At 52.9% G+C, this 23,950-nt stretch overlaps 2 protein-coding genes across 3 annotated transcripts in view; both read right to left on the minus strand.

Annotated features, from left to right (window-relative positions):
• Positions 1-7: 7 nt before the first annotated feature.
• On the minus strand, positions 8-1,819 carry DPM2 (dolichyl-phosphate mannosyltransferase subunit 2, regulatory). Its single transcript, XM_084494256.1, has 4 exons — positions 1,758-1,819; positions 1,551-1,640; positions 860-962; positions 8-551 (listed from the first exon to the last, which is right to left on the minus strand). Exons 1-4 carry the CDS (start codon positions 1,758-1,760, stop codon positions 493-495), a joined length of 255 nt encoding a protein of 84 aa, XP_084350382.1. The 5' UTR covers positions 1,761-1,819; the 3' UTR covers positions 8-492.
• A 2,230-nt stretch (positions 1,820-4,049) lies between these two features.
• The window catches only part of EEIG1 (estrogen-induced osteoclastogenesis regulator 1), a gene marked incomplete at its 5' end in the record, with an annotated part of 33,752 nt that continues 13,851 nt past the window's right edge, over positions 4,050-23,950 (minus strand). Inside the window, 10 exons of one of the 2 annotated variants that reach the window (XM_084494246.1) lie at positions 4,050-9,101; positions 9,984-10,053; positions 11,150-11,271; positions 11,452-11,641; positions 11,912-12,016; positions 13,145-13,299; positions 16,234-16,280; positions 16,773-16,889; positions 20,581-20,610; positions 20,910-21,030. In XM_084494246.1, coding sequence (XP_084350372.1) covers positions 9,056-9,101; positions 9,984-10,053; positions 11,150-11,271; positions 11,452-11,641; positions 11,912-12,016; positions 13,145-13,299; positions 16,234-16,280; positions 16,773-16,889; positions 20,581-20,610; positions 20,910-21,030 — 1,003 coding nt within the window. In that variant the 3' untranslated portion in view covers positions 4,050-9,055. Of the gene's footprint in view, positions 9,102-9,983; positions 10,054-11,149; positions 11,272-11,451; positions 11,642-11,911; positions 12,020-13,144; positions 13,300-16,233; positions 16,281-16,772; positions 16,890-20,580; positions 20,611-20,909; positions 21,031-23,950 lie in introns of both variants that reach the window. The other variant, XM_084494245.1, reaches the window with a different exon arrangement.

A 23,950-nucleotide genomic window follows, 5' to 3' on the forward strand; every position in this document is an offset into this window, starting at 1 on the left:
ACGAGACTGCCTCTTCCTAGCCCAAAATCTTAATTTCTTTCTTCACAGTCTTGAATCCGATTTAAAAAAAAAAACAAAACAGTATATAAAGTTAGGAAAAAAAAAAAAAACAGGGAACAAACGTGGACACAGCAGGAGCAGAGAGGAAGGGCTACCAAGCACCTGAGGGGGCTGGCTGGGCTGGCTGCGCCCCGGCAGCTCCCACATGGCCCAGCTGAAGCCCAGGGGCTGCACGTAGCCCCCGCTGGGAGCAGCACCCTCAGAGCCAGAGCTCCGGGCCCTCTCCTGGTGAGTCCTGTCGGCCAGTTTTGCTCCCTTTTGGTCAGTAAGTCGTAAACTCCAGGAGGCTGCTGCTTCTCAGGAAGGAATGTGGGGAGGGAGAGCAGCCAGCTCGGTGCTGTGGCTGCGAGTGAGCTGTGGAGGAGGCGGCCGCGCGGTGCTGCAGCCCCTTCCTGGCCGGGGGCCTCCTCCTCATGTCTCACAGCCGGCCCCTCACTCCGATTTCTTGGCGGGCTTCTTGCTCTTCCACGTCACCACCATTATAAAAACGCCTGCCACAGGAGAGAACAAATTAGGTCAGAGTATTTCTCATTAGGGGAGCTTTTAAAACACGCCGCGGTGAGGAACGGAATCTTAGCAGAGAGAACAAGAAACAAACCCACGTGCAGAGGCTCAAGGAGCCAGTGACACGCGCGTGTGCACGCACAGAGCCCACCGCCAGGGTCCCTGCCACATGCAGCTGCTGCAGGAGCCACGGGCAGCGCGTCACAAGCACCGTGCGTTAGCCACCCCCCTAGCAACCCCCTTCTCTCTTCCTCATTTAGAAGGCTTTAATTAGAGCAACCGAAATAACGCTCACCTATAAATAGCAGCAGCAGCAGCCCGGCCACCACGGGGATGATAACGGCGTACTCCCTGGGCAGGAAGAAGCGGTGGATGGCGTGGGCGCTGTCGATGAAGGGCTGCAGAGAGAGAAAGAGAGGGGGCGGTCAGCAGGGGGGCACCACCTGCAGGACACACACACACACCTGCGGCCGGCTGGTTTCAAAAGCAGGACGGAAACACCCGGCTGGAGGGGATTGCTAATTAAAGAGCAGCCAGGCCTGCGTGGTGAGGCCCTCACACAGCAGCTGCAGAGCCCACGGGGACGGACGGGAGGCCGGGGGCTCCAGCAGGGCTGGTGAGGGGCGAGCAGGGGCTGGACACAGCAAGCCCCCAGCACTGCCTGCCCAAAGGGAACGGCTGGCACTGGCTGTGTTTTATTGAGACCCTGCTGGGATTCATTCCTCAAGGACACTGCAGCTTTTTGGGGCACTTTGGGGCAATTTGGGGCACTTTGGGGCACTGGGGCCCGCACCACCAGCCCTGGGGCAGCCGGGGGGGGGCAGCCCTGACCCCAGGGGCGATGCCACCGGCCCCGTGCGTGGCTCTCTACACCCGGCATCCCCCCGGGGTGGTTTCTCCTCAGGGAGCCTCCTCCCCCGGTGCTCCCCGATGTCCCGTGCTGTGCCAGGGCCCGGCGCCCCCCGAGCCCCCCCCCGGCCTCGTACCAGCACCACGATCCACAGCGTGTAGTAGGCGAACAGCGCCAGGCTGAAGGCGACCAGACCGAAGCCCACCGCACGATCCGTCGCCGTGGCCTGCGAAGGGAGAGGGGAGAGGAGGGGAGAGCGTCAGGGGGGGCCCCGAGCCCCGGGCCCGGCCCCGCAGGCCCCGGTTCAGGCCCAGGCCCCGGCCCCGGTGCAGGCCCCGCTCACCATAGCGACGGGCGCCCCCTGCCCGCGCCGTCCTTCCGGGTTGCTGCCCGCCAATCAGCGCGCCGCCCCCTCGTCACGCTGCCTCCGAGCGGCCAATCAGCGAGGGAGAGCCCAAAAGCGAGGCGCGGGGCGTGGTGGGAAATGTAGGCGCGGCCCCGCCCGGAGTGTGGCGGGAGGCGGAGGGCTGGGGGACTCTGCGGGGGGAGGGGGCCAAGCGCCTCACAGCTCAGCTGAACCTTCATGGCTCACCCCATGCCCTCACATCTCACCTGTACCCCCACATCTCACCTGCCTGAACCCTCACATCACACCCTGTACCCTCACAACTAACCCCATTCTCTCACATCTCATCTGTACGCTCATATCTCACTTGTACCCTCACATCTCACCTAGCTGAACCCTCACACCTCACCTGTACCCTCATATCACACCTGTGCCCTCACCCCTAACCCCATACCCTCACATGATACCCGCATCCTCACATCTCACCTGCCTGAACCCTCATGTCTCGCCTGAACCCTCACATCACACCCCATACCCTTACACCTCACCTGAGCCCTCACCCCTAACCCCATTCCCTCATATCTCACCTGTACCCTTACATCTCACCTACCTGAACCCTCATATCTCACCTGAACCCTCACACCTCACCTGTACCCTCATATCAAACCTGTACCCTCTCAACTCACCTGCTTGAACCCTCATATCTCACCCTGTACCCTCACATCTCACCTGGACCCTCATATCACACCCTGTACCCTCACCCCTAACCCCATACCCTCACATGACACCCACACATCTCACCTGCCTGAACCTTCATATCTCACCTGAACCTTCATATCTCACCTGTACCCTCATATCACACCCCATACCCTCACACCTCACCTGTGCCCTCACCCCTAACTCCATACCCTCCCATCTCACCCCGTACACTCACATCTCACCTGTAACCTCCTATCTCACCCCTACCCCCATATCTCACCCCTACCCTCGCACCCCTCTTTGCCCCAGCTGCCTGTGCCTGGAGCCCTGCAGCCCCCAGCTCTTCCTAAAGGGAATCCGACAAGCCCTGGCGTGTGCCCACAGCAGGGCTGCGAAGCTGGTGAAGGGTCTGGAACAGAAGTCCTGTGAACTGGGGGGGCTTGGTCTGTGTAAGAGGCTTGGGGCAGAGCTCATTGCTCCCTCCAACGGCCTGAAAGGAAGGGGTGGGGAGCTGGGGGTCAGCCTCTGCTCTCATGTTACTGTGGTAGGACCAGAGGGAATGGCCTCAAGTTGCATCAGGGGAGGTTCAGGTTGGAAATAAGGAGACATTTCTGTCAGAACGAGCAGTCAGGCACTGGGATGGGTTGCCCAGGGAGGTGGGGGAGTCCCCATCCCTGGGGGTGTTCAAGGAGAGGTTGGACGTGGTGCTGGGGGACATAGGTTAGTGGGTGACAGTGGTGGTAGGCCCAGGTGATCTTGGAGGGCTTTTCCAACCTTAGAATCACAGAATCACTAAGCCTAGGCCTGGTGCTGCTGTGACCCTGTAGTTCAGTGCTGAATTATGGTGGAGAAAAGCCCCCAGTGCTGGGAGCAAATCCCATCGTTGAATGGTTGCAGCTCCTGCAGCATCGTTTTCCCCCTCTCCTGCAGCAGCAGGTTTCCATTCCCACAGCCACCTGCTGCTCAGTTCCGAGGGAAGTGACTCATCTTGAGAGCAGGGAGCTCCAACAGCTCCAGCAGGCAGATCTAACATCCTGCCTCGCAGCCGGTTCGCTCACAAGGCAGCTGGAGAAGGAAAAGGGAGCCCAAAGAGCCGAGGGACGCGGGGAGCCTCAGAGGAAGGGGAGGTGGGGGGGCCCTGGGACTGAAAGGTGCAGATGTTACAGCTTTGGGAGGCTGGGGAAGGTGAATCCAGCTCACGGAGGAAGAGGAGAGGCTGCCCTGCTCCCCAGGTGCTGCTGGAGCCACGCTTCAGCTGTGGCAGCGTCCCCACAGCGGGGCAGGATGCGGCCGCTGAGCGCAGCCCTGGCAGGGACGCGGTGTTCAGGACCACGAGGCTGTGCCAGGGGCTGGCGGTGGTGCCAGGTCACCTTCCCCCTGGATTTTGGGCTCCTGCTTCTACTGGCCGCGTGCTGTGGCGCCTGCCCTGCTCCAGCCCCTCTCCTGCCCCCAGGAGGGCTGGCAGGGACCCGGTGCCCTGCTGGCTGCCAAGCCCTGCCTGCCAGCAGGCACCGTCTGACCTTTTCACTTCCTCAGCCAGTACTTCTGAAGCAAACGTCTGTCTAGGACAAAACCACAAAGCCAGAAGAATCATTGTGAAGTACCAAAAACCTTTATTTTCCCCCAAACCATAACAACATTTGACATTATATTGATTTCCTCATATATTTGTTATTTCTCTACGTTAGGAACCAGATACAGAAAATACAAACACGATCTGTTGAATCAAAGACGGCACAGCATTCCGTTAGAAAAAGAAACAAAAAACTAGAGGAGCGAGATAAAAATGGTGAAAAATAGTCATTCCCTCCAGCCCAAACTTTCCAAGAATCATCATCAAAATAGAGCAGTGGAAGTAGCTTCTCTTTCTAAACGCACTTCTGCTTTAAGAAAAAAAGTTAGAGATTTATCTTTAGATTTTCAAAGTAAAAAAATGTTAAACTATCTTTCAAGCAATTTTGGAAGTTTGCATAGACCCATTCCCTTTCCAAAAATATCAGCGATCTCTCTATAGAATCTGATATAAATCAAGTGTGCGCCTCATCCGAAGATCACCGAGCTCAATTGGCTTTCACGAAAATAAAACATAATCTCCCCTTCCCCTCCCTCCCCCCACAAAAATACGGGCTCTCCCATTATTCCTTACAGTCGAGGCAAGTTCGGAGGCTCAGCCACACCTCTAGCTCCAAGCTTCACCCCAATTCCTTTCTCTTTCCCAGGTTTCCAGCTCCCTCCCTCCCGGGCAGCCACGGATGGGGTCGGGACGGCGCGGGTGGGCTGATGGACGACGCGGCGCTCGAGAGGGAAGGGGGGGAGCTCATTTGGGAGCCCCCCCAAGCGAGGAAGTGGCTTTTCAGCGCAAACACGTGCTACCAGGCAGTGTCTGCAGCAACTCGCCCCTGGGGACTTGCCTTGTCCACAGGGCTAAGTCACCAGAGCGTCAATTCATTCAGCTAGAGCCTAGGCTGGGGGGTCAGGGCAGGGCAGGGGGGCAGAGGGGGGCTCGGCAGCCCCCAGGTAAGGCAGCGAGGGGGGGGGACAGGACGGGGCCCCTCTCCAGGAGGGGCGTTTCACCTAGGTGCTCTAGCGTACCTGGAGTGAGGTTTTATTTTTCCCAGAGGTTCACAACAGCGCGTGCAGAGTCCAGCTGCACAGCCACCAGTTTAAAAAGAAAAAAAAAAAAAAACAGCAACGACAAAATAAATTAAAAAAAAAAAAGTCACCCCCCTCCTATTAAGATTCGAATGAAAGACGTTTCTTCGGGTCTCGGCCCAGTTCAGAACCCTCTAAAAACCTGAAGCGAACACTCAAAAGGGCTTAGCTTTCTGCAGGGGGCAAAGGGATTTGGCAATACGGGGGGGGGAAGAGATCACAAGCCCGCTGCCCATCACACCGAGGGTGAGGACAGCACAAAGCCCCCCATTTAAAGTGCCAACCATACCAAAAAAATAGCGACAGAGGGGCAACATCCTTCTCCCCCTTTTTCCATCACGATTTCCGATTGAAACCCACCTCCTCCAGCAAGTCACAACTAAGCCTACCGGCCCGGGCATTCACTCCACTTATACCGTTTTTTTTAAAAAAAAAGTTAGTAAAAAAAAATTACATTGAAATTTCCCATGCCTTTTGCAACGGGCTTCCACCAAGCAGGGGTCCGGAGACTGAGAGCAGGGCCCACAGCTTTTGCCTGGCCCCGAGACGGGAGCAGAGAGCCAGCTCTGCTCTCCAGGGCCAGCCGGGCGTGCGCAGCCCTGCTCACCAGCACCCGAGACCCAGGGGCTGCAGGGGCTTGCCAATAAGGTCCTTTTACTCACTTCAGTCACCTCTGAATCCCCCTGAGAAAGGGAACAATGTAGGGAAGAAAGTCGTCCCCCCTCGGCCCCCCAGGAATAAAATATCAATGAAACAATAACGCAGTCAAAAAAAAAAAAAAAAAAAAAAAGAAAAACAAACACCAGCCTGCTGGGTTTATATAAAAAAAAAAAAATCAATAAACTTCAAGACAAAAAAACACAAAGAAACTAGCCAGCGGTTTGGGTCTGGAAACTGATTCACTTCTTCAATGTTCAAAGCCCAACAGGGAACAGACGGCAGTGATGCCAACAAGGAGCTCAAATCGAGGTCTAGGGCTAGAAGCAGGCTGCTCCTGCCTCCCTCCCTCCCTCCCTCCACAGGGCCCTCCAGCCCTGGCTGCGCTGCACTAGGCTGAATGAGTAGGGCTGCCTTCTTACTGAAAGTGAGGGGTGGGAGAGCTAGAAAATAAAATGACCGGGATCTGTGGAGTCGATACTGATGCGGAGACAAGAGACAGACACCCTACGAGACATCGTTACCAAAAACCCGAGCAGTGAGGTGCCGAGCAGCTGGAAGAGAAGCCAGAGATGGCCACAGCGACGCGATGGAGCAGGATACAGCTCTGCCAGGCTGGGGAGGTGAGAGCAGCTTGATGAAAAGCTCAACTGCTGCTCCCCTTGCTTTGCTGGAAGAGGAGATTCACAACGCCTGGCTGCCAGCATCTTGGAGCGACAGACTCTTGCCAACTGGAGCCCAGGAGAAAGCCCTTGGCTCCCAGTTGCTCTGACAGCAACCACCATTGTTTTTCATGGGAATAGAAGCAAAGCAGCAGAACTGAGCTGGGTTGGCCTCTTTCCTAGCTTATTTCTACCCCTTTCAAGTCCTGGTTGCAACGCTGGACCCGATTTCCAGCAGGTGCTGTGCCGGGGAGCAGCCTGACCCCCAGCTCCTGCCACAGCCACCCGAGGGCACAGCAAGGACACCCGGTGCTGTCTGGTGTGCTTCTGCCCTCGCACTGACCTGAACAGAAGGTCAGGCCAGGCCGGGCTTTCTGGCAGCACCCCAGGGAGTGAAAAAAAGCAAGCAGCAGCTCTCCCTGTCCTGCGAGCACCCCCGGCACAGGGCACCTCTCACCCAGAGCAGGAAGCTCCCCAGCCTGCGAGCGAGTGCCAAACCTCCCCAGACTGAGCGGAGGAGAGATCACAGTTGAAAACACCAGGGAGTGTGAAAGAGCTTTTGTTTCAGACAGACTCAAAAGATCAATACCTTTTCCCTACAATAAACCAAACCGAAGCGGTGTCTGTAACCCTCTGAACCGTAACCCAAATTTTAACTCCCTTTGAAGCAAAAGGGGTGAGGAAGATCCCTGTCCTAGTGCGGTCTGTCCAAACACAGAAAGAAACCTCTTGCCTTGAGGACAGGAACCATCAAAACAGAGCAAGCAGCTGTATAGCTTTGCCACACTGCCTAACACCCTCCCCATGCAGCCATCCTTAGTTAGCAGGGCAAAAAAAAAAACAAAAAAAAACAAGAAAAATTAAAATCAAGGCCCTTTCATTCCTCATCTCTCGTTCTGCCAAATTCCCTTTTCCAGTAGCTCATCCGCATGCATTCTGGCCGCAGAGACCACTATTAATCCTTTTTTTTTTTTCTTTTTCTTTTTAAGAAGGCTTTACAATAGCTAAGTTTGAACAACAAGGTGATCAGTCACAAGTCTTTCCTTGCTGAGCGGGGCAGGTGTGTGCCCGTGTGTGTGCACGCACACGTGTGTCAGAGGGCACGTTCCCAGCAGGGCCAGGAGCGCGCCCTTGCTCAAAGTGCATGGCTGCTGAGTGCTACTACAGTACACTGGCAAAAGAGGGAAGGGCACTACACAGAAATAGCTTACAGGCCAAGAGTCTCTGTACAGGAAGGGCTGAGTCTGCAGAGATCCCCGTCTGCCACGCAGCTGCCCGGAGGATCTATCAGGGGGAGCTGGAAGGGCCTGCTGTCTCTGCCACGCGCTGCAAGGAGGCAGCTCAAGAGTCAGGCAACTGCAGAAAAATCCCAAAGAGGAACAATTGAAGGAGCAAGCAGAAAAAGAGTTTGAAGCCTTGTCAGAGCTGGCTTGCCATGGAGCAGGTAGGACCGGCTGCTGTGGCTAACGTAGCAGGAAACATCCATCCTACCTCTGAAGGCAGAGACGGGGGCTTCACCTTGCCCTACTTCTCTCCCCAGCCCCTAAAGGAACCAGCTCAGGCGCAGATCCCTGCTGACAGGTCAAGAGAGGCCAACCAACACCAGCTCCCGTACTGGCCCAGGCCCAGAGAGGCAACTGTTACCACCAGCACCAGAGAGACCACTGCGGGTAACTGCACGGCCCGGGGAGGCCGTCAGATAACGAGAATCTTTTCACAGTCCAAGAAGGGCAGCTCCCTTCCTGAGCCAAAAAAAACCAAAAAAGAGGCTTTGAATTCCAAGCTCCAACAGTAACTATTTGCTGAATCAGTCCAGCAAACGTGGATTACAACCCTGGAAAAGCCAGCCTAAGCCTCCTCCAGGTAAAATCTGGAACCTCTAAAGTGCTCCTGGTAATGCTAATAGGTGAGCACTGCCCTTCCATGCCCAGCAGTGGAAGGGCACGATGCAGTTAGTGGTATAACAAGCATTGAACCATTTAATCAGCTCCCATCTGGACCGCAGTAATTTTCTGAAATGCACTTTCGGGAGATATTTCCTATGAGAAGCTGTGTGGGGATGTGAGGGCAGCCAGGTGCAGTGCACACCACAGCACCCCTCGGTCAGTAAAAGTGTTGCCTTGGAAGGTGACGCTGCCTTGCAGAGCCGATGCACGAAGCACCCTGCAAGCGGCCCTTCCACTGTGTCACCGACAAGCAGCTCTTGGTTTGGTTGCAATGGTTTCCCCCTCCCCCAGTGGTTTGAAGAGTTCACAGTGGTATAACCCAACGTTTTGGGGAGACAAAAGCTGAGACGCCCCCTGTTGCGAACGGAGGGGTGGAACGAGGGGTGCAGAAGAACAAGGTCCTCTAGGACTAAGGATACGTCCAACAGACACCTGGTGTCTGCTCGGGAACAGGGGAGGGCAGGCACTGGAAGAACTGGGAAGCGAGGAGGGTACTGCCGACAGGGAAAGTGCACGGTCTGGAGTGGTCTCGGAGTGGTTCTGCAGTGCAAACGTACGGGGAGGGGCGTGGAGAAATCCCTTCTGGAATGCTGCATGAAGAGAGGTAAAGGTTGGCATCCATGTGGCAGCGGACCGGGTAGGGGGCCTGTTTCCAGCAGCTCTACCCTGTTCTTCACATTTAGTGGGTTTCAATCACCACTGGCTCGTAAACTCCAGATGAGACCCTGAGGAGGCAGAGGGGAAGAGGAGGAGAAAGCCAGGTTATTTTCCTCAGTCGCTTAGAGCAAACAAGCCTCTATTCAGAGCTCTCAGCTCATGAACATCGCCCTCTAACCTCACACAAAATACTGAAAATAACGAGTCAGTCTGGCGGGACGTCAACGCACATAACACAAAACAGACAGCTACGTGGCAAGCTAACACTAGAGCACTTGAAAGAGCTGGGTGTAGCACATAAATCCTTCTAGAAGGCAGAGGAAAGGGCTGGGGAGGGAGCACACTGTGCAAAGAGCCAGTGTTCCTGGCTCTGCTTCCAATTTTACCACCGACCTGACGCATCTCTGTGTTCACCATTACTGCTTTTCTTCCTACAAAGGTGCTACAAAGCTTGGCAAACGCAGCCAGTCAATGCACGGCGTCAAGGGCTATTGCAGCGAGACAAAGTTTTATTTGTCCAGAAGTCTTTCACAAGAGAAAAAGCCCTTGACACAGACGGAGGGGGCAGGGAGAAGGGACAATGGAACAAGCTGCTGCAGTTTTGCTGTAGTCCAGCAGGAGGCAAAGCTCCCTGCCTTCGGTCGGGTGCGGAAGCAAACAGGAACCAACCTCTACCATTTTGTCCTTTTACTCCTCACTTACTTCTGCTCTTGGATCTAGCAACTGGGATCAAATTATCCCTATGAGCTTCTACTGACAATTCACTTGCACTCCAGCGCGGCTGCAGCCTGTCACCGTGACACCTGGGGGCGTTAATGTGGGAATAAAGCCACCAGGCAGCACGTGATGTTCAGAAATCTCTCCCGTAACAAAGGTGAAAGTTTCCTGGGTACAAACAGCTCACTAATCTCTCCGGAGCCTCGCTGTCTGCAGGCTTGCAGGAAACCTACCTGTTTCCCAGCTGAATACCGCTCAGTGTCGTCGTTCCGTCTCTGCTCACGAACAACCTCAGGTTGCTATCTGCAGACAGAAAAGGAAGCAGGTATCAAAATCCAGAGCTCCTGCTGGTTGCCAGGTGCCCCTCTCCCAGGTGCGTTACACAATGTTCAGCACAGGAACAAGTGTATTTCTGTGAATCCACACGCACGCTTGCTGGTGTTCCCATAGTAATAGGGCCCTCGGGAACTCTTCTTGCTTTAAAAGGGAGCCTCACGTACAAATCAAGCACAACACTGAGTTTTGGAAGAGTAAAAGCAGGGAAATGAATGCGATGACATTCCTCTGGCTGCTTCTTTCAAGGCAATTCCACTGATGTAAGTTTTTGTGTCAGCTTTAACACATCTAAACAGGTAAACTGTGGGGCTCCCATGCTGCTTTTTGTAGGCTCATCACTGGAAAAGAAATTCAGCCTGTTCTGCTGGCAAGAGGTGGCTGTTCTCAGCCTAGTTTAAACCCATGCTGAGTGAGGTGGAGATCCCCATGTGATTTAATATCAAATCCAGTGATTTAAGGTGACTAACAGTAATCTGTAGAAGTACTAACAAGAAGTTAGGCTCAGGTTTAAAACTTACTGAAAAAACACACTAGATAAAGGATGTGAGATTGATTTCTAGGCTAAATTGGAAGATTCAAATAAATGTAGAGGTGGTATTAATTTTCTCTTAACAAATGGTGTGGCTGCAATGGAGAAAACCTCCTTTGGCTCTCTCAGACCTGAACACCAGCACACAGTGACCCATCTCTCTTCCCATCCTTTTGCCAAGATGTGCCCTTTTTCCTCCAGTTGTGGCCTCCTGCTTTAACAAACACCCTGGGGTTGACCCTGGCACAAAGGCCGTGAAGAACTGGTATTTCTTCCCTCTCATCCTGTACGTTTAAGCTCCTGTTCAACCTCTGCTGTGCATTGCAGAACAGTGGCAAGCACTGTTTGCAAAAACCACACCACTCAAATCCACACGGTTTCTTTATCTACCACAGGAACACCTAGCAAGCACTGAAAGAAAATACTGTCAAGTGGGGAAGGGAGCCTACAACAGATCAGATGTGGCTCTGTAAAAGCTTGGCAGCCTTGCTAAAGGAAAAGCCAAGACCTCCCCTCTGAGGATCATCCTCTCACCTTCAGTATTGCTGACATCTGTGAAGTCCTGACTCTGCATTATCTTCTCCACTATATCGTCCGCATCGATCCTGGTGTCATCCACTCGGGTTGGATGACTCTCCACCGAATCCTTTTTCCTCCTGGGGAGAAAAAATAAAAGGAAAACTTACTCAGCCTTTCAAGACAGACTTTCAGATACTCTCTTGCTTCTTCGAGCAACAGCCTGCCTCCCAGTGACTGCTTCCACTTCACTGCTGCTTGAAGACCAAGGAGTAGGTTCTGTCTCTCCTTCCCAAAGGGGCTTTGCACCAGTTACCTACCGAGAGGGTCTGTCCAGCAGAAGAGCTGGTCTGGGGGGCCGGGGAGGCTTCTCTAGCTTGTGGTCGCGCTCTCCCTCGGGGCACTCCACCGTCATGCTGAGCCCTCCGGACGCGCTGCTGCTGGTGGAGGTGTTGCGGCGGTGGGTCAGGTCCGACATGCTGGAGGAACGGGAGTGCTCCGTGCTGTAACCTGCAAAGGCAGAGCGGTTACAAACCACGTTTTACCTCCTTCCTGGCAGCTCAGCTAACAGGCAGGGCAGCCTCAGAGCAGCGGTTCTGTTCCCAGATACTGAGGTTTATGCACGCATCAGTGAACTCATCTGTAGAGACTAAACAGGAAACTCTGCTATTACAGGGCTGGGTAAGAGAGATGGCTGCAAATTGCTCTCACAAGAGCTCGCAGCAGGAAAGAGAAAGGGATGGGGCCGCTGCTGGCAGAACCACACAGAGCAACAGTTACCAGAGATCTTGGACTGCTGGCTGGCGTAGCTGGAGTTCCGCGAGTGCCCCGAGTGGAAGACTTCCTCGGGGCTGGACAGATTCTGATCGGGTTCTTCTGGGACACCTGCTGAGAAACAAGGCACTGGTTACACCACAACCAAGCCAGCATCTTGCCCGCTGCCTAGGACTGACCACTGATCCTGGGACACCAGATTAAGGAAAGTGCAAGTCTGTTGGCAAAGCCTGTTGTACAGGCCAGCACAGCGCCTACAAGCACCCTGGAAACAGGGAAGACAACAAAAAGGTTCTCTGTCAAGCTCTGATCACTAATTCTACCACCCAGTGCCTGAATTAACAGGCATCTCTAGGGCCCTGAAGGACCCAGAAGGACAGTTAGTGTCTGAAGTTTAATACCTTTAACTACGAACAGCTAACACCATGGGAGCAAAGGGCCACTATCAGTAAAGCATTATAACCTCCATTTGGGCACTCCTCCTGTTAATACTTTTCTCCTGCTATTACTTGTCAGAGTCCATGCCATTTAGCATTTAAAGCACACCAGAACTTGGCACTGAAACCTCAGGATAACCTCTGCTTCTTTGCCCTTGCCCCATCTTGCCTCTCTTGCAGCAAGTTGATCCAAAAGTGCCCCAGTGTAACATTTGCCAGCCTTTTAAGAACAGCCCTTGCACGCCGTGCTAAGCGTGAGGCGATGTGACAGAGCTATTTTGGTGCAGTGTGCCTGCCTGCACGCTGGGAGTGTGCGGGGAAGGAAAAAAGGCAACGGGAGAATGTGGTGTCCTTGAAAATGGGCTCGCACAGAAGCCAAAGAACTCCACATCAGCAGCTGGAACAAGGCCATCAGACCTTAAACCAGCCTCTGAAACCTTCAGAGGAACTTTTCGAGAAGATAAGCTCGAGCACCAAAATAGCTGAGTGGAGAACAATGTTAAGTGGCACCGAACACAATGGAAGGCAGGGATGAGGGCGACACATGAATTATTAAATCCACAGCAAAAAGAACTAATTGCTTTATCTCCACCAACACAAGTAGGCATGCGGCAAAGATTTGTGCTTCCTCCTAACAGCTAATTTTGTTTTTCTTAATTTTCTTAAACGAGTAAAGAGCTGAGGATTAGTTTGGGAAATCATGAAATGTTTTTAAAAAATCTGTGCTTGTAATTGGTGGGAAAAAGAAGGGAGTGTGCAGGCAGCCCCGGGCGCTGCGTGGCTCGGGGCTGGGCATTCCTACCCGAGCTCAGGATGGTCGCTCGCGGCTTGCTCTGGCGCAGAGAGCCAACTGGGGCTGAAGTGCTGGTGCTGCTTGTGGTTCCCTCGCCCTTGCAGGTGAGCTGCAGGGTGGAGTCCTGCCCCGGGATGGTGATGGATTTGGCTGTGGAAGGCGGCCTGCGATCGGAAGAGAAGAGTGTTAGGATGTGCAGGGCAAGGATCAGGGATTGTCCCATCGCACAGGGGGCTCTCGCTGCGCCACGAGGCCCCCCCAGCTCCCCGAGGAAGGGCTGGCAGCCCCCCAGGCTACAGCACAGCGTGCCATTTGCTCCCTCTCCTAAAACTTGGGTCTTCCCTAATCCATAACACATCCGGACTGCAGAGCTGGCACTTTACAAACTGCTGATGCCAAGGAAAAGCAAGGTTGAGGTAAACTAAGGCAGAAAGCGACCACTCAGTCATTCGTACAGGACAACCGCACTCTCCTCCAGGAAATTATCCAGAGCTGCCCTTTTCCCCCAACACGTGTTCCAGCAGCCAGCCGGCCTCACAAACAGGAACCAGCTTGTTTTCAGCCAGCTCGAAATCCCAGCGCCATCCTGCTACACCTTTCTGACCCGGGTCAGAGAGAAGCCTTTTATCCCAGCACCCCTACGAGAGCTTTTTACAACCATCGAGTGACCTTTCCATTTTTTAACTGATGAACAAACTACTTTTCAGTGAGACTAAAGTATTTTTCCAGCTGTCAGAATCGTTTTTCTGGTTGTTCTGCGTGCTGCTGACATCCCTCTGTAAATGCTGACTCCAGGACAGAACTGCAAGCGCCTGAGCCCCCTCCCTTCCTGCAGGAGGGTTTTTGGGTCAAAGCCATGGCATGTGCAGCGTGGCAAAGTTAATATTCCTGCTGGAGCCCTAACTTCCCTCTAGCCTGAAGCCCGAGCTGTAACTAATGGCTTATACCACGCTTTTTAAGTGAGGAGCGAGAAAGCCAAACTTTTATTTGTCTCACTTGGAGCTCTGAGGTGAGCGAGGGAAGATGCTACACGAGGGGACCATCAAATAGCTTGGGAGAACGAATAAAAAGCTAAAACCATTTCTTATGGCAGCCAGACAGCTACAAAGGTCACAGGAGACCCCCAGCACACCCTCCTGAGGCAGAGGGGAGCAACCACCAAAGAACTAGAGCACCTCCCTAACCGTGTTAGCGGTGATTTACACACAGCCAGGTACTTTGGGGACCTTGTTTCCCAGGCTAATAAGGCCCCTGCTGCCTCGATCAAGCCCACTGCTGCTGCAGCAGCTGTCGGGTCAGGTTAGCAGCCTGCTCTCCCCTCCTGCACAACACCCAGGAGGGGAAGGCTCCTCCGGGTGCTGCAGAAAGCGAGTGCTCGGCGAGCACATTCAGGAGTGAGTTCCCAGCACAGCTTAGTTCCTGCCTAACCCTCTAACGAGTGTCATTTCTCAGCAGCTCCCCTGATCAAGGACTATTCTACATGCAAAGTTTCCATTTTTAGACATTCGCACATCATCACCATATAAAGAAAAAATGGGGACGACTGCAAAAATCCTGCAAGAAAACGCGGAGGTTTGACTTTCACTGACCCCTCTTACATTACATGGATATTTACGCTCGATGCTGTATAATTTCCAGGTACTAACAGCGGGGTTTGATTCCACAATGAAAAAGCAACAGGTATTTTTGTCAAACGTTGTCAGCCATCGCTTCAATTTGTCATTGAAATTAATCCTAGTAACCTAGGCTGGAAACATCTGTTAAAGCATCTGTTACCATTACAAGGTTAGGACTGAAGATGCTCAGAGTTTAATTCTGAAGCAGATTTTTTTTCCGAATCTGATGGCACTGCATTTACTGTTTGAAAGGCTCACAAATATTGCTGCACTGTGAAAAGGCATTCACAACATACAAATTAGGCAGCTTTTTATAACAACGCAAGCTCATTGATGTACTCGAAGCCAGCTCCTAAAATTAGATCATTTAGCCCAGAATGTCGCTGCTACGAGAGGTGACCTTAAGGTAAAGCTTTCTTCTCCCACACTGCTGGGAGTCAGCAGGAAATATTCCAGGAAATATTCCACCAGCCCAGGGCAGTCCTGCAGCACTTACACACCTTGCTGCACACCGGCTGGGATCACTGCAGGGTAAAGGCACACGTCACTGCTGTATTTGTTAATTGATTCCCCAACAATTAGCAAAGCAACAAGACTGCTCTCCAGCTCTGCTGCATTTGTTCTTTCTTGCTACAATGGATTTAAAAAAATAAAAGATGTGTATGACTGCAGTTTCTCTACTAATCAATACAAATTATGATCCTAGGTTCCTGCAGAAGAAAAGGAGAATTAAAATTCTCCAGCCTCACGTTATTTTTGTTGCTATTTCAATTCAGCATCTTTATTTTGAGTGCTATGTGCTGAAACATGGTAATTTCCAAGACTGTTTTCTTCATTGACCTTTCCCTTCTTGGAGGTCACCGAAACCAACCCCAGAGCTATGAGAAACTGTCCCTCGTGTAAAACACAAAGTTCGTTATCAACGTCTGTTAGTTTCCAAAACTCAATGACACTAGGAGGAAAAAAAAAAACACCACCCACAAGACTGTTTCTTCCCCCAGAAGGGAAAAGAGAGATGACCCCAGTCCTTCAGAAGAATACAAGAGATTTGGAAAATCAGGTTTGAGTTTAAATGGGAAATTTGAAAATACTCCCCCTGCCATCCCATCTCACAGGGCAGGAGTGAAAACTGCCACATGCTTCAGCAGCTCTCGCAGGTCACCCTTCACATCTCCTATCACCAGTCAATGTTACCACTGGCCCTGAAATTCAGAATTTCCCCACCCTAGAGCTGATTTTTTATTTTTTTTTTAAACTGGGAAACAACAGCAGAGAACAAACCAACCAAAAGCAGTCATGCTATACCACACCAGCTGATCCAACAGCCTAGACCATCACTTTCGAGCTTTCCCCCATGCTTCCTTATCGCAAGGACGTCTTTTCCTCCTCCCCAGCAATTTCAGTCTCCAACAGTAGACTGCAAAAGCACCAGGAGTCTGAGTCCCAGTCCCCCCAGAACAGGAGGAGTACCCAGAAACTCACGTTTTGAAGCAGGGATCCCCCGAGAGCAAGGACATCCCGATGGTGACCTGCAGAGAGGGAACAAGGCCCACAGTTAGCCATCCTGCAGCGAGCTCCTCACTTAGCAGCCAGGAGGTCAAGGGCTAGGCATAAAGATTAATGAGACCCAGTTCCTCCCTAAAGGAGGTCAGCTCCAGGGATTTAGCCAGTTATCCCCTCCCTTCCCCAAGCAGACATCAATGGCTCCGAGCTGTAGGGGCTCAGCAGGACACCAGCCTGGCAACCCTGACAGTGCACTTCAGACTTTTTTCCCCCCCCAAGCTCGTGCTTTCTCTGATGATAAAAAAATGTTATCGAGGGTTATCGCTTGGCCAAACGGATGCCAAGACATCAAAGGGCAGCTGTGATAACAGCAAATGTCCCTGCTCAGACAGCAGGCTAACAGCAGAACCCTCTCTGTACAGAACAGGATCTTCTTTGAGGCTCCGCGCTGCACTCTGGCTGTGATCTTTTTTTACTCAATAGCAGGATTTCCACTGTGGCAGAACCAGCTGCTGTACCTTTAGGATGGAGTTGTCCTGCCGCGTGTTCTTGGTGTCGTATCCCTCCAGCAAGCAGCAACGGACAGTGGATCCAGAGCCCGCAAATTCTGCCAGATTTAGGTCAGCGAAGCCCAGCTGTAGCCACGAAAACAATGGAGGGGAAGGGGAGAGAACAAAGAAACAAAAAAAACCCACTTCAATAAGGGGATATGCAGTGTCACCCAGAGCAGAGGAGGACAGCACTGCCGTGAGTTTGGGCAGAAACACAAGCCACACACGCAGAGATGGGGTGCAGAGACCCCTTAGAGCTGGGGGTGGGAGGTTGCCTTCCTCATCCCCAGCCAGGTGAACGCTCTGCGGGACGTCAGCCCTGTGCAAGGGAGGAAAAGAGCAGTGGTGCTGGCCAGGACAGCGTTAACCAGCCTGCAGCAGTTGCATAACCAAGGACATGGAAGGCACTAGGTCACCCATGTGGAAAAAACAGAATCACACACACACAAACATAATAAGGCACTCTTTGTGCCGGGCCATCCCGGAGTGCAGCGGAGCATGCGAACCGGGAGATGAAAGGATATTGTTACAGGGGAAAGTGACGCTGTCCTGAAGCACAGAATGGGGCCTTGCAGCACCGCAAGCTGGGAGGGGAGAGCCACAGGGCCGTGTGAGTGCCCTACTGCCACAGATCAGCTGCTGCGCTGGGCATCCCCTGTAGCAAAGCTTCCTCAGCATCTCCAGGGTTTAAGTAGCTAGTGGCACGTTTGGCAGGCAGGAGGAAGAGAAATGTCTGCAGAGATTTAGCTATCAGCTCTCCAAACTTTCTTGAACAAAGAGAAAATAAATAGGAAAGGTGCTAAAGTTAAAGATTAGAGGCAAATTCAAAGAGGGGATGGACGCCTCTAGAGCACAAACACAATGAGGAGCAGTTTTGCTCTTCTGCTCTAATTCCTGCTCTAGGAATACAGTGCTTTCCCAAAAGAAAAAAAAATTACAGCTTCTTTTACTCAGAACTTTGGCAATAAGTCAGCTGTGTCTCACCTACCCTGCCCAGAAAGAGATGCTGTCCCTGAATTTGACCAACCAGCCCCAGCACAGAAGGTCACAGCATCACCTCAACGTACAGGTCAGCTTCCACAAGAACACGGAGAGAAGGTGGACAAGCAAATGCCCCTACCCAGCTGTTATTTTGTGAATTACTGGACATTTCTCCTGCCCTGGCGCTGACACCTGGATGACAGAACCGAACCACGAGCCTCAGACTAGCAGCACGCTAAGGAAATGTGGTGCTCTCAGCTGATAGGGAGTTAGAGCCCAAAGCAGTCCCTGCTGTATGAGCATTGTTCCGTATCAGGACTGCTCCCATTATTCCACATCAAAAGTCTAAACCACAGCCTGCACGAGATAATTCAAGGGATGACAGCAACAAGATTAAGGTACCTTTGTCCTCTGTCCCATTCTCAAAGGGGAACAAGCGCTGAAGGCAAATAAGAAGTGGGACAGAACAGGAACCTTTCTTCAGCAAAAGGAAGGAAGAAAAACGACCTCACTTCACTCCCACTCTTCTCGCTTTGAAAGGGCTCCCATAACTCGAGCTTCTCCAGTTCCTGCTGCAGGTGTTCCTCTCTCGCAGTGCCGAGGGTTAGGTTTTTGCTGAATATTCAGCAATAATGCAAAAAAGTAGAGACTTTATCTTCCAGAGAGAAGCTGGGGAAGAGAAAGCCACGTGCAATGCAACACGTCAGAGCGACAGAACTGGAGGATGGAAGAGAGGTGGCACAGCCCCACCAGAAGGAGAAGGGGGTACCCGAGGGGTGCCCAGACCCCCTGACCCACATCGAAGCACTAACAAGGGCCTTTGTGAGGAGCTGGGCATCAGAGGACAGATGTGGGACGGGACTGGCAGCACCCACGCTGCGTGCTGAGGTCAGAAGCCCTCCTCAGGAAGCAGACTCGCAGTATATAGAGGAAGGATCCCTTAGCAAGAGGATGTTTTCATATGTCACCTTTCCGAATGGTTTCCTCAGTTTTCCAGCCAGCTGATGGCGTTTCTTCCAGCTCGGGGAAAGAGTTTCCGCTTTATCAGGCCTTCCTGGTGGTTTCCGCTCCATAACCCCTGACACCGAGGTGACATTAACGTCAAACCAAAGGTACACGAGTCTATGGAAACTCCTGAGCACAAACAGCTCCACTGCTGAAGGGGGACCAGGTAGGGAGGGCTCTCCGCACCTCCCACGATCAGGGGAGTTTCCAGCTGAGCGAAGGTAGTTCAAGAAGGTGAGGACTTGTTGTGTAGGAATGGGGAAATAACTGCACGGACACAAACAGACTGCTGCTACAAACATTGGGAGTACCAAGTAACTCAATTCTGTCACAACAATCTGCCTGGAAATGAGTCTGAACAGGCCTGGTCCACAGGCCAAGACTGCAAAGCCTATAACCACCGTCTGGTGCGGCACCCCTCACCTCCACACGGGTTGTTCCCCAATTCGAAGCATCCAGTCCAGCTGGGGAGAGCTGTGGGAAGGCAGTGAGGACCACATGCATGCATGCAACTCCTTCCACTTCTTCACAGGAGACCGAGCAAAGCTCAAGAGATGAATACTTAGGCTTTGGTCTCTGATTTGGGGCTGGAGCAACTAAAACTCTTAACACGCCTCTAAACGCAGCTGCAGACCGACAGAAGGGGAAGTAGGTTACAGCACGACCTGAATAAGAGTCCAGGTTAACTCCACCACGGAGACTGCCTTCCAGCTTCCTTTAATTTTTCCCAAATACAGCGGGAAGCCTCAGGACAGGCATGGAGGAGGAAGAGGCCAACGCGTTTACACCTCCCAGGCACACCTCTTCCTCCGGCTACGCTGCACTCCCCGGACAGGCAGCTCTGCAGGACGGAGGAATAAACCTCCCCCTCGGCGTAAATTTAGCGAGAGAGAAACCAAAGGCCCTCGAGACAGCGTCCTGATGTTAGCCACAAAAAAAGGAACAGTGTGGGCAGTGCCGCTGCCCTCTGCCGCAGGGCACAGCGGTACCCAGGTGTGAGCGCAGCTCTCCTCTCGCAGCTTTTTAGACCCACGGTCTCAGGAAGGATATTGATTAGGAGAAATTCTTACGAGGCTCTGCGTGACCTGAACATCTGTTTATTAGAAACTAGCACCAGTGACTCATTTTCAAACAAACATGGTTTCGGGCTCTGTGCGAACTCAGCTCCCAAGCCAACATTGTCTCTTGTTCCAGCACAAAGCGAAGGGGTGGCATCCAGCCCATTGTCTCCCACAGCCTGAGCGAGAAAACGAGTGGGGCGAGCGTGTGTGTAACGAAACAAAAAACTGATGTCCCTGATGATCAGCTTGTTTCTTGCCTCGGTGCCCCCCGTGCCCTGGAGGACAGGGATTTCTGCTGTAGGTTTCTGCCCGTCTCACAGCGCGGCGAGGTGCCTGCCCCAGCCACAGATGGTTACTGTGTTCGGGAGAGCACAGTAACTCGAGTCTGTATTTCTTTATTAGCAAGACATTGCCAGAAGCCAGAAAGTTCACATCTGACTCAGAACTTCCCCAAAGTTTGAGGACATGCAGAACATCTTCCCAACCCCCTTCTCAAATCCACATCCAGTGCAATCTGGATCCTGTCCCAGTAACTAAGTTTTTTTTTTTTTTGGGAAATCACTTAATTCAGGCCGAAGAACTAACGAGTGCCTCTCCAGAGTGCCTCTCGCAGCAGCCATGCTGCGCTCTGACTGCTCAGCCACTGCTTTCTGCTGGGCACGGAGCACTAACAGCAGACAAAACCATCACCACTCTGACACATTTGCCCTTTCTTTACCCTTTCTTACCTTGGAGTAGGTTTTTCCGCCCTTCAGCTCCTATAATGGGAGACAAAACAAACAGGAAAAGAAGCTATTATCTGCGCTGGGGAAACATGGGGAAAGTCGTTACTCAATCCTGGAATTTGGTCTCAGGATTTCACAAACTCCTGTACCAACACCCTGCTCCCTCCCACCCTCGGTCAAGCACCCTCGCTGGGGAGGCGAGCTCCGTTTGGTTTCTGTCTTAGCCCTACAAATCCTCCCTTCCCACTGCAATTCTTGCTGCTAAAAAAGCAGCTCGGAACCAACACCAAGACACGGGTGGTACCGGCCAGAAGCAGACGCTGGACGCTCACCTTGCGCACAGATACGCGGCAGATGCAGGGGTCCAGGAGCCCCGTGGCGGGGTTGGCACTCATTTTGCACACGAAGGTGAATTTCTTTTTCCAGCGGACACAGTTCTCCTGCACTTCTTCTCTGTGAGAAAACAAAGAAATACAATCTTCAAACACAGGTACAAAGCCAAATCAGTCCCAGTTGTCACCTTTGACTGGGAACACAGTCTGCAAAGCTCCTCTACAACCTAGCTCGGCCCCCAGCACAGGTTAATCATCTCATCAGCATTTGCCTTAAACTCTCCCAAGCCCTTTGCCGTTTCCTGCTCAGCTGGTTTAGCTCCTCATGGTCCAGCCTGGACAGTCCCGGGCTCTGTAACTCAGCAGGGCTGAAGGTTTCCGAGCTTCTCTTCCTGCACCGCCCGTTGTGCACAGCCTCCTGCGCAGTAAAGGTGCTTTCTGTCCTTCCCACCCTGCTCTGTACACCGGGACTGAGCCTGTGAAAACAGCCAGCTTGAGGGAGGACACGAAGAGGTGAAAACAGCAGTGGGTGCAGGCAGACAGGACCAGGCCATGTGAGAAGAGCCCGAGGTGAAGAGGAGCCCACGTCCCTCACACCACTCGGCTTTGATCACCAGCTGCGGAGTCTGGAGGCTGAAACTCGGGCACGGGGTGAAGGAGGAGGAGGAGGAAGATGAGGAGGAGGAGGAGGCTCCTCTCAGAGCACAGGAGCTGCTGCAGGTAGGGCTCGGGCTCCACAAGGCCCTCTGAGGAAGCCGAGCTTCATCTCTTGAAGACTGAGGGTTCGAAGGGGCAGGGGAAGGAGGTGCAGGGGGCCTTTTGCGAGGCCCCGAGTACCAAGTGATCCCCGCAGGCTGCACACCGAGGCCTGATCCGGTTACCTGAGCCTGTCAGAGCTCAGCCCCTGGCCCCCAGCCAATTAAGCACTCAAAGTAACGAGGCTGGGGGGAGGCACAGTGCTCCTGGCAGCTCCGAGCTAGCAAGTTCACATACAGCTCTTCTCTCGGCACGGGACAAAGGAGCCAGGACACCAAAAACCTTGTCTGCTTCAGCAGGGAAAGGGAAGCTTCCCACCAACAGACCCGGGCACAGAAAAGCCGGAGAGACTGCAGGGAAGGGAAACGAGACCAGTCGTGGTGTGGCCTGCTGCTGGGAGGGACGGGGCAGACACCAGAGCGCAGCCCTGCAGCCCCTGCCCCAACCCTGAGGTGAAGGGAAGGCGACAGCATGCTGGGGAGCGGGTCCTGAGCCAGCAGCTCCCTGCCAGTCCTCAAAACTTCTCCGTGGGACTTCAGTAAGCCGGCTGAAGGGAACAGCAGGGACCAGAAACGGGGCAGGTGACAGAACCAAACCCTATAACCCTCTGTGGTGTAGATACGGGCTGGTATTCCCTGGGCAAAAGGAGGGAAAGCAGGAGGCCGCGATCCCTTCGAGGCAGTGAACTCAGACTCCTTGGTGGCGATGGGAGGCACTGAAACACCGGGCATCTCAGTGCCGGGAGCACCTTTGAGTTTGGGATTCATTCAAGATGAGGCCTGGTTCTCATTGCTCCACTCAGCTCAGTCCAACTCCTTGGGGCAGGAGGAGAGGAGATGCATTTCCACAGGGATTAAAGGGGCTTTGCCCGTAGTAAAACATTCCCCGAGCTAGCCAAGGGAAGTTTCAGCCCCGAGGTGCCTGAAACCTGACATAGCGTAACTCAAGTGACCTGGAGGAAGGAGAATTCAGACACAGATGAGAAAAGCATTCAAGAGAGTAGGATAATGCTCCCAAACCCACGTGCTTCAGATCTGCAAGGATGGTGTGTGGGACATGAAGACCCCAGGCTCACGTCAGCAGCGTTATTCTTCTCCTGCTGGGGCACAGGCTCACAGCACAGACCCCAGATATGGCCAGACCATTCCCCGTGCCACAGGCACCTGAGCTTCGTCACGGCACACCCCAGCTGGCAATGCCAGCTCCCTGCTTCACCCTCCCGATGTGCCGAAGCCCCTGCAGCGTGCGAGTTTCCCTCCTCGTGACTTCTCCTCGCGTTACCGAGCGGCTCTGATTCAGCATCTGCTGGATGCGGCTAAGCCCAGCGGAGGCTAACGAGTAAAAAATGTGGCAAAAAGTCCTGCCTGGGAATAAAGAGCTGCTTCACGAGCTCTGCTAACAGCCCTCCTGTTTCTTATTAACAATATATGTCAGCCTTTCCAAGCTGCTGTGGGCAGCACGGCCCAGGCGATCAGGGGACGAGCAGAGGATTTGGGGACGAGCAGCACCACGAGCAACATGTCTGCAGGTGCACACGGAGCTCGGGGACCTGCATGGGGGCTGCACAGGATGGAACCGAGATAAAACTCAGAGCTGCTTTCCAGTCACAAGTTTCACAATCATTCAGCGAGGACTTTCAACTTTTTTTTTGTCTTTTCGGAGTGGCTTTTCAGGGTGGGGGCTGGGGCCGTACCACCAGACAAGCAAGCAGCAGCATTGTTTCAAGCCAAACTGTAAAAAATTAGTTCCACATTTCCAAGAGCCAGCATGGGGTGAAGCAATGGGCTTTGTCTATCCGCCTCCCAGCAAGTTATCATCAGGATGGTAATTAGAGAAGACTAAAATAGGAAGAAAGAGTGGACTCGGATGCGGAGCAGTTTTGCATTTAGCTCCAGAACACCCGGAGCGCGGCGAGGGATGCACAGGGAGGTGTTTCTTTCCATCCTGATCACAGGGCACCTAAAAGCGAGGCAGAAGCTAACAGCTTTAAACCAAAAGTGTCTAATTTTAAGTCGTACTCTGTATTTGAAGCGCCAGAAATAGATGAGAGCAACGCCAAGCACTAGGTGCCAATTCAACGGGTCTTCAGAAGTTTTATTTTAAAAAAAGCTGGCCGTAGCATTTTGCAAAAAAAGCCTCCCAGAAGGCTGAATGCCTGCCAGGCTAAGCTTTGCCCTCTTCTGACTCGAGACTTACTCAAAGCTATGTAATTACTCTTGCAGACCTAAATATACCGCCGCAGAATAAACCAACGCAGCCCTGCGCTGGCTTCTGTGAACAGCGGG

The sequence above is a fragment of the Aythya ferina genome (genome assembly GCF_964211825.1).
Source record: "Aythya ferina genome assembly, chromosome: 20".
Lineage (NCBI taxonomy): Eukaryota > Metazoa > Chordata > Aves > Anseriformes > Anatidae > Aythya > Aythya ferina.

Coding starts and splice junctions, on each gene's coding strand:
- DPM2 (XM_084494256.1), bottom strand. Junction 963..1,550: donor CGCTGTGGATCGTGGTGCTG/GTACGAGGCCGG, acceptor CTCTCTCTGCAG/CCCTTCATCGACAGCGCCCA. Junction 552..859: donor GCTGCTGCTGCTATTTATAG/GTGAGCGTTATT, acceptor CTCCTGTGGCAG/GCGTTTTTATAATGGTGGTG.